Below are 8,710 nucleotides of genomic sequence, written 5' to 3' on the forward strand. Positions count from 1 at the left end.
CCTGCTGACTCCGCTCCGCCCCACCCCCAGCTATTCTGGGACAATGGAGGCAGCAGATGGCCCAAGTCCTGCTCCCTCCACCGGCCCTTAGGCTCTGGGAACAGCCCTCAAATCAGCTGCTGCTAAAAGCAGGCCTCTGGCTGCCTTCCCCAGGAGGCAGGGAGGACAGAGGCTGTGGGTGGCGCTGGTCCATCCTCCACCATGCTGAGGGCCAGGGGCTGCCCTCACTGGGCTCGCAGCCCACACACCCGGCACTAGGTCAACCCAGAATGAAAGGAGGTTTTGGGAGAGCCCCCACAGCCAGGCTCCACTGCCGTGCTGGGTGACCACAGGCACATGGTGCACCCTCTCTGGGCCTTGGGTTCCTCCCTGGAAAACAAGGGGCTGAGGTTCAGGTGCTCAGGGGTTCCAGATGTCTGAGATACAGATGTGGTTGTAACGAGGTTTCTGATCGTTGGGATGCGTGTGTGTGTGGGGGGGTGTTCAAAGGAGCCCCTGGCCTTGGCTACCTGCGTCAGGGCCCCTCCAGCTCTCAGCATCTCTCTTCCCTATGCTCTCACCCCAGAACCCCACTGTGACCCGACTCCTGGCCAGCGTCACTGGGCACGAAAGGGAGAGGAGACCTGGCCCCCCACCCCTCCCACACCGCGGCACCACGTGCCTGAAATTCACCACGATCTCGTTCATTCATTCAACCAGCCGCTTTAGACCTGCATCTACTCAGCCGTGGAGGTCGAATCACCCCTTTATCTGACACCCAAGACTGACCCTTCAACTCCAAGTCTCGCTCTGCCTTCCCTGCTTCTTCACCCTCTCCCACTCAGGCTCTGGGGCCAGAGAAAGGAGGCACAACTCCAGTATACTAGCACCTCATGCACATACACACTCCCTGTGTGTACATCACACACACACACGTGTGTGACACACAACAGACATCCTTATGCACAGACAGGCGTGGAGGATACATGCCACATACATGCACATGCATGTGTACACTATGGCTGCATATAACAGAAACTGAACCAAGAGAGACAAATACGTATTTATTTTTATTACAGAACCAGATACTGGAAGGAATAGCTGTGGATAATTGTCTTGGTCTTTCTTCATGGTGACAAGGTGACTGCCCCAGATCCAGCCATCACACCCACATTCACAGCAGAAGGATGGACTACGGGGCTGCAGAACCTTGCCCAGAAACCTCTCTACTGGCTTTCCTTAGTCCCTCTGGCCAGAGCAGGGTCACTTGGTAGACCCTAACAGCAATGGAGGCTGGGAAAGTCAGCAAAGGGTCATCGCAATTGGCTGGGATCCATTATGACCCGCCGTCTGAGTCTGAGCTGCTGAACATCCCGATCAAATCTGATCCTGTCAGCGAGGGTGGGGCGGGGAGCTCCTGGAGCACCATGGACAGCAACAGTGTGCCTGCCTCAACCCTGAGTCTCACGGCTATTCCACCCACCGTCCCTCAGTGACTGGGCAGCCAGCCAAGGGACCAGGGGTGGGTGGTCCAGTGCTTGAACCCTAGGGGACAGGCTGAGAGGCCAGAGCCAGGGCAGGGGCCAGACCCCACCCACAGGCCCGTGTCACTCTCTAGAGGCACTAGAACCCCTGACCCCTGCCCTTGTTCAATGCAGCCACCAGAGGCCCACACAGCCTGGAGCCTCTCAGCCATCCCCTGGCCCACGGGTCCCCTGGGCTGTCCAGCTCACCTCCCAGGGCCCTGGGAAGCCTTCAGTGGCAGCTGCCATCCACATCATGGGCTCGCCCACCAGGGGCCCTGGGCGGTGCCTTGGGAGGCAGGGGGCAGCCAGAAGCCTCGGCCCAGACTGCCAGCAGTGCAGGTTCATCAGGCCGCCAGCTGTGGGCACCAGGGTGTGTCCGGGTAGAGGAGACAATGGAGGGAGCGAAACCTGCAGAGAGACCAGAAGGGACAAGATGGTCAGCCCGGCTCCTCCCCTAGCCCCACCGCCACCAGGGAGGCCCCGGCACCATGACGGCTCAGCGCAGGGCTCTCCATCAGCACCAGGGAGGCCCCGGCGCCATGACGCTCAGCGCAGGGCTCTCCATCAGCACTGGTAAGGCGTGTGGCTGGTCCTCCTTGGCAGGGCTGGCCTGCGCTGTGTAGGTTGTCTACCAGCACCCCGGCCTCTATGCACGAGGCTCCAGTGCCACCCTCTGAGCCGTGACAATCAAAACTGTCTCCAGACAGTGCCGAGTGTCCCCAGGGAGGCACAACCATGCCCACTGATTGAGAGCCGGGAGCCCTCAGTGGGCCGGGCCTCAGAGCACACCCCTGCATCCCTAGCTGGCACTCGCCCAGGAGGCAGGGACCTCGACACACTGAAGGCTCCAGGCTTAGAGGACATGAAACATCCGTCCTTACCCTGCAGCCATGCCGCCGCAGCTAACACGCGTCCGCTGATGGCGCGTGCACGCGGACAGCACTGCCTTCCATCCTTCAATAGAGAGGTTTTCACTGTCAGGCATGTGCACTCACCAGAGAGGCAGAGAGACAGAGAGACAGAAAGTGAGAGATTTCACCCCCAGGGGATGGCCACGCCACAATCGCTCCTCCATTCTCTCAGGATCTCGGGCACCATGCACATACACCTGGGTGAGTTTCAAGCCACTGGGTCCATGACTCGAACCATGGTCGACTACATGGGAGTCCGGCGACGTGACCATCATGCCATCTGCTGGTCCCAAGACAGCAACTTTCACCTTGGAATTCTGAAAGTTTTCCCTATATTGAGCCAAAGTCTGTCTCCTTGTAATGTCCAGCCCCGCACAGCCCCGGCCCCCGCAGCCCTCATGGGCTGTGAGCGCTCTGCCCCAGGTCGGGCAGCCCTGCAGGACCTCAGGCCCAGGAGCCTTGGCTCTCCAGGGACCACGTGCTCCAGATAAAGCCAAAGTCCAGCCAGAGCCTACAAAGCCCTTGGGAGGCTCCTGCCACCTGCCCAGTAAATCTGACGCCACCCTCTCCTCTCCACCCCACCCGGTTCCACGAGTGTCCTTCACTGCCGTGGGCAGGGCAGGACCTATCCTCCTGCCACCAGGGCTTGTGGGTGCCCTTGCTCTGCCGGGAGTCCTCTGCCGGCCGCCTCTTCTCCATGCTACCTCCTGGCAGCCCTGTCGCTCCTGTGTGTCACCTCCTCAGAGAGGCCCTCCCTGGCCAGCCCCAGCCAATGTCTCTGTGGCAGCCTACATGCCACTATCTCTCCGTCCTTCCCTAAGCACAGCATGACGACTCCTCCTCCCTCAGATCTCCACCTGGGCACATCTCTGCCCCCCGAGTAGGCCCAGAGCTCACCCCACCCCATGTCTCCCTGAATCCCTGCTCATGCCCAAAGGCAGCATCAGGCCCCTTCCCCAGCTCCCAGACCCTCTGCTTGTCACTGACGAGCCACAGGGTGGGACAGCAGGTGGGGTCAGTCAGAAGGCCAAGGAGGCAGGGGCGCCCTGTGGTTGAAAGGCACAAGCTGCCTGGCATCTGGCGAAGACACTGGGAGGGACCGAGCATCAGTGCTGGGGCCCGGAGCCATGTGCCCCACTCTCCTCCACACCCCCCAACCCCCATCTCCCAGCCCGAGCATGAGCCACAGCCGGCCCATGGGGTGTGCAGAAAGGGAGCCGTCTGTGGCCAGCCAAGACTGCTCTGCACCAAGCGCAGGCCGAGCGGAGTGCCCCCGTCTCCCAGTGGCCGGTTTGGGCAGAACTGGACAGAGCCATTCCAACCCTCCACCCACCTAGAACCATTTACAAGTAACCAAAACAGCTGCCAAGGAGCCCAAACAGGTTAGAAAAAAAGTCCCCACCAGAGCCTGAAGTCACACCGCAGACCACCTCCTGTGCTCTTGAAGCGCCCCAGAGGGGTGGGGCCAGGAGAGCCTTCAGAAACGGGCTGTCGGTCTGTGTGTGTTCAGATGGGAGTCACACAGGGCCACACAGCAAAGCCAGAGGCAGAACGGGGGCTGGAATCACCCAGCTCTGCGCTGTCAGCCACCCGGCCTGCCCACGCCCTCTCCCCACTTCGGACCCCTGGACTCAGCCCCCACTGCCCCATGCCACATTCCAGCCCCAGACCCACCTGGAGGGATCCTCCTCGGGGGAGAAGGGGCCTTGCAGCTTAATGACGTTGAGTTTCCCCTCAAAGACACCGTAGCTGAGGGTAACCTGGGCAGGGAGCAGAGAAGTCAGTGTCGGGGTGCCCCACTGGGACCCCCACAGGGGAGCAGCATTTTGTCAGAAGCAGAGCAGGTACGAGGGTGTCTGGGGAGGTAGAGAGCCTGTCTCCACACCTGAATTCCACTACTGGCCATGGGTGCGTCCCTGGAACCCGCCCACTTCCCAGAGGTACTTGACGGCTCGCAGAGCACTGTGGGGCCCTAATCCTGGGTTTCCTCGACAGTGCAGCTGGTCTGGGAGGCCGGACCCAGAGCTCCTCCTGGGATTCGAACACAGGGAAGGCTCAACAGGGAAGGCTCCATTCTAGACAGCTGCATGCCTAGACTAGAACTGAGGTTTCCTAAGACTTGGGTAGGGCTTCCGCTCTGCCTCGCCATGAGGCCTCAGGACGGTGCCCTCAGCTAAGGGGCTGCCATGTACAGCGATGGAAGACTGGGCTAGGGACCAGCCAGCCAGGTTCAAATCCCCCTCTGCCCTATGCTAGCTGTATGCCACGGTCAGGTCAGCTCCCCGGCCTTCAGTTTCCCAGCTGCAGGGTGGGAACAACACCAGTACTGACCTCAGTGAGTCAGTTAAAGGACGCTAGGCCCTGGCGTAGTGCCTGGCATGGTGGGTGCTCAGGAACTGTTGGGAGCCCTCATTTTACCTGTCCCAAATATGCTCCCCTTTCTTGACTTCAGGCCCCACGGTACCGATGGGACCAACTCCACACCCCAGTTCAGGGTGTGGAGTTGGTCCCATCACCTCTAACTAGGCACTCATAGATGGTCACGGGACCCAAGTCAGGTCTTCAGACTCATCCCGAATGTCAGCCTGGGGCCTCGGGGAAGGAAGAGCTCTTGTCTGATGGTGCAGAAGCCAAGGGCCACCAGCTTGCCTGTATGAGGGTGAGCCTGCAAGGCTGAGGCCGGTGTTGGGGAGCAGACAGAGGTGCCGGAGCCCAGGGAGGAGAGGGGGCAGAGCCCTGGGAGGAGAGAGGAATGAGCCCTGGGAGGAGAGAGGACCGAGTCCTGGGAGGAGAGGGGACAGAGCCCTGGGAGGGGAGAGGAACGAGCCCTGGGAGGAGAGAGGACCGAGTCCTGGGAGGAGAGGGGACAGAGCCCTGGGAGGGGAGAGGAACGAGCCCTGGGAGGAGAGAGGACCGAGTCCTGGGAGGAGAGGGGACAGAGCCCTGGGAGGGGAGAGGAACGAGCCCTGGGAGGAGAGGGGACAGAACCCTGGGAGAGAGAAGCAGAGCCCTAGGAGGAAAGGGGACAGAGCCCTGGGAGGAGAGAGGACAGAGCCCTGGGAGGAGAGAGGACAGAGCCCAGGGAGGAGAGGGGACAGAGCCCTGGGAGGAGAAGGGACTGAGCCCAGGCAGAAGAGAGGAATGAGCCCTGGGAGGAGAGAGGAACGAGTCCTGGGAGGAGAGGGGACTGAGCTCTAGGAGGAGAGGGGACAGAGCCCTGGGAGGAGAAGGGACAGAGCCCTGGGAGGAGAGAGGACAGAGCCCTGGGAGGAGAGAGGACAGAGCCCTGGGAGGAGAGGGGACAGAGCCCTGGGAGGAGAGAGGAACGAGCCCTGGGAGGAGAGGGAACCGAGTCCCGAGAGGAGGGGGCACAGAGCCCCAGGAGGAGAGGGACAGAGCCCAGGGACCAGAGGAGATGGAGCCCTGGGAGGAGAGGGGACAGAACCCTGGGAGAGAGAAGCAGAGCCCTAGGAGGGTGCCACCTGTGCTCTGAGTCCCAGCCGCACCTCACAGGCCAGCCCTCAGCTCCCAACGTGGGAGCTAACCATGCGCTCCATTTTCGTATAGCCAGGCCACACGTAGTGCCGGTCACCGGCACCTGAAGGCCCTGCCTCACACTGCTGGGCAGAAGATGAGGCCCGTGGCCAGGACCTCACAGAGGTGGGGGGCAGCCTCTGCAGGCCAGCAGTCTGACCTGTGCAGCCACTCCCTGCCAGGTGGCCCGATGGGGCCCACATCTCCCAGGCCTAGCAGCAAGCCTGAACATCCCCCTTAAAGAGCTGTGCCTTCCCCGCAGCAGGGCTAGAAGGAAGAGAGCAGGCAGGGCAGGCCAGCTTTGATGGAGGTCATCCACAAGAGAAGCTGGAGAGGCCTGGCCTGGCCCGGCCCTGAAGGAGAGGTGTGGGAGGGTGGGGCCTGCAGAGCAGAGCTGGTGGGAGGCAGCAGGTGGGGAGCAGGCCAGTGGGGACCCAAGAACAAGCTTCCTCTCGCTCATCTGAGCATGTCTTCATGGCTGGCACCTGGAGACTAAGTTCGGGAGAACTGAGTCACTGGTGCCCTTAGGGGGCCCTTTGCCATCCTGGGCCTCGGTTTCCCCATCCACAGGGGGTAGCCAAGCCCCGTAATCTAGAATTCCAGAGTAACCTCAAAAGAGGATTTGAGGAGATCCTGGGTTCCTTGGGGGGACCCCAACCCCATGGCCACCTGCACCCAGGCCGGCTCACCTGCTCCGGGAGCTGGGCAACCCGCAGCAGCTGCAGGGTCTCGAGGTGGGAGTGGAAGAGGGTGCTGGGCTGCAGGCGGCCGCCCAGCTTGCACTCCACGATGTAGCCCACGGTACAGTCGTCGGGAAGGCGGATGAGAGCCGAGGTGCGCACGAAGCGGGAGCCGCTGAGGACGGAGAGGGCTGTGGTCGGCAGCATAGCCAGGGCCCCCCGCCTCCCAGCAGGCCTCCGCCCTGCCTCCCCTATATGACCCCAGGCGAGGCCTGCACCCAGGATGCCTGGGTCCCTTCCTCTGTGGAGACCATGGCCCTGCCTTCAAGGGCAGTCGTGAGGATCAAAGGGGGCGATGGTGAGGTGAACTCCTCTGACTACACCCTTCTCTCCCTTTCTTTTCCTTCTTTCGCTCACTCATCTGCTCAGGGTAGGGCTTGAGACTCTACCTGCCTCCAGGTACTGTGCTGAGCACACGGAGGTGAGAGAGGCCCCCGCCCTCTGCTGCAGTCCCCATCAGAGCAGGGAGAAAGACCTGGCGGCTCATTCAGAGAAAGACTGGCACTAATTCAGCGAGAAATGCCTGGCCTAGGTGGGCAGAGGGGAGTGAGGTGGGCTTCCCAGAGGAGGTGGCAGGTTTGAGATAGAATCTATTTATTTATTTATTTATTTATTTTGGAGAGGTTTTTGCTATAGGGCATGTGTGCTCACCAGACAGACAGAGAGAGACAGAGAGACAGAAAGCGAGAAATCACCCCCCAGGGGGGATGGCCACGCCACAATCCCTTCTCCTCCATTCTCCTCTCAGGATCTTGGGCACGCACGCACATGCGCCTGGCAAGAGTTTAAGTCGCTGGGTCCGGGACTCGAACCACAGTCGACTATGTGCAAGTCCAGCGACACAGCCATTACGCTAACTGCTGGTCCCAAATCTTTTTTTTATTTTTTGAGAGAGACTTTCGCTATAGGGTGAGTGCACTCACTGGAGAGACAGAGAGAGACAGGAAGCAGAAATGACCCCCTGGGGAGATGGCCACACCACAGTCCCTTCTCCTCCATTCTCCTCTTGGGATTTTGGGTGCACACGTGCGCACACACACACTCACCCTGGCGTGAGTTTAAACCCGCTGGGCCCAGGACTCGAACTGCAGTCAACTGCATAGGAGTCCAGTGACATAACCATTACGCCATCTGCTGGTCCCAAGATGGAATCTTAGAGGACAAGCTGGAAGCAGCCAGGCTTGAGGAAGGGGAGGAGCAGTGTTCCAGGCAAGGTCATGGCCAGTCTGTGCATCCCATCACTGCTCTACCCAGGGCCCTGGCTGAGGGGGAGCAGGTGCCAAAATCCAGCGTGTGTTCCCCACATTGTGTGCCCCAGAGCTGCGCCTGCAAGGCTGTGCTATGGGTGCCTTTTCTGAAGGTAACGCAGGAAACAGGGTGGCCACACAGCACGGTAGCTAAGCCCCATGCAGAAGATGGGCCCCACACGGCCGACAAGGCAGGACCACTGTTTGGGTCCTGGCCCCAAAGATGAAACACACACAGGGGGTGTGTGCCTGGGATCCAGGTGGACTGGAGAAAGGCGATCGTATTACCACCAAGCCCTGCGGACACACACTCTGTGCGTGCGTGTGTCTGTCATGCACACACACACACACGCTTTCTGGCACTTATAAAATATAGAGGTGAAAGGATGCCCAGATGGGCCAGAACCGGCACAGGGATGACCCTGGTCCCATGTACACATCTGCTATAGACACGCCCTGGGGTGCCATGCCTGCCCCCACCCCAGCACGGATCCCCCACAGGACTGCTATGACGAATTTTCCTCCAAACACTCGTGCACTGAAATTGGTTGTGACAGGATGAAGAGGGAGAAACTTAAACTGACTACAGCGTTATAACGGCCTGGCCCCGTGGCTGGTGTGATGGTTAAGGCACTGGACTCCCGTGTGGATGACTGCGGTTGGAGTTCTGGACCCGGCAGCTTGAAAATCATGCTGGGAGCATGTGCATGCATGCCCAAAATCCCAGGAGGAAAATAGAGGAGAAGGGATTGCAGCCTGGCCATTCCCCCGGG

The 8,710-nt window shown here is 60.5% G+C and overlaps 1 protein-coding gene across 2 annotated transcripts in view; it reads right to left on the minus strand.

Moving 5' to 3' along the window:
- Positions 1-1,036: 1,036 nt before the first annotated feature.
- MFNG (MFNG O-fucosylpeptide 3-beta-N-acetylglucosaminyltransferase) overlaps positions 1,037-8,710 on the minus strand; it is a 19,632-nt gene continuing 11,958 nt past the window's right edge. For both annotated transcript variants that reach the window (XM_006166229.2, XM_027767366.1), the window contains 3 exons: positions 6,640-6,805; positions 4,091-4,176; positions 1,037-1,913 (listed from right to left, as the gene is read on the minus strand). In XM_006166229.2, coding sequence (XP_006166291.1) covers positions 1,850-1,913; positions 4,091-4,176; positions 6,640-6,805 — 316 coding nt within the window. In that variant the 3' untranslated portion in view covers positions 1,037-1,849. The remainder of the gene's footprint in view (positions 1,914-4,090; positions 4,177-6,639; positions 6,806-8,710) is intronic.

Source organism: Tupaia chinensis, unplaced genomic scaffold, assembly GCF_000334495.1.
Source record: "Tupaia chinensis unplaced genomic scaffold, TupChi_1.0 Scaffold144197_1, whole genome shotgun sequence".
Lineage (NCBI taxonomy): Eukaryota > Metazoa > Chordata > Mammalia > Scandentia > Tupaiidae > Tupaia > Tupaia belangeri.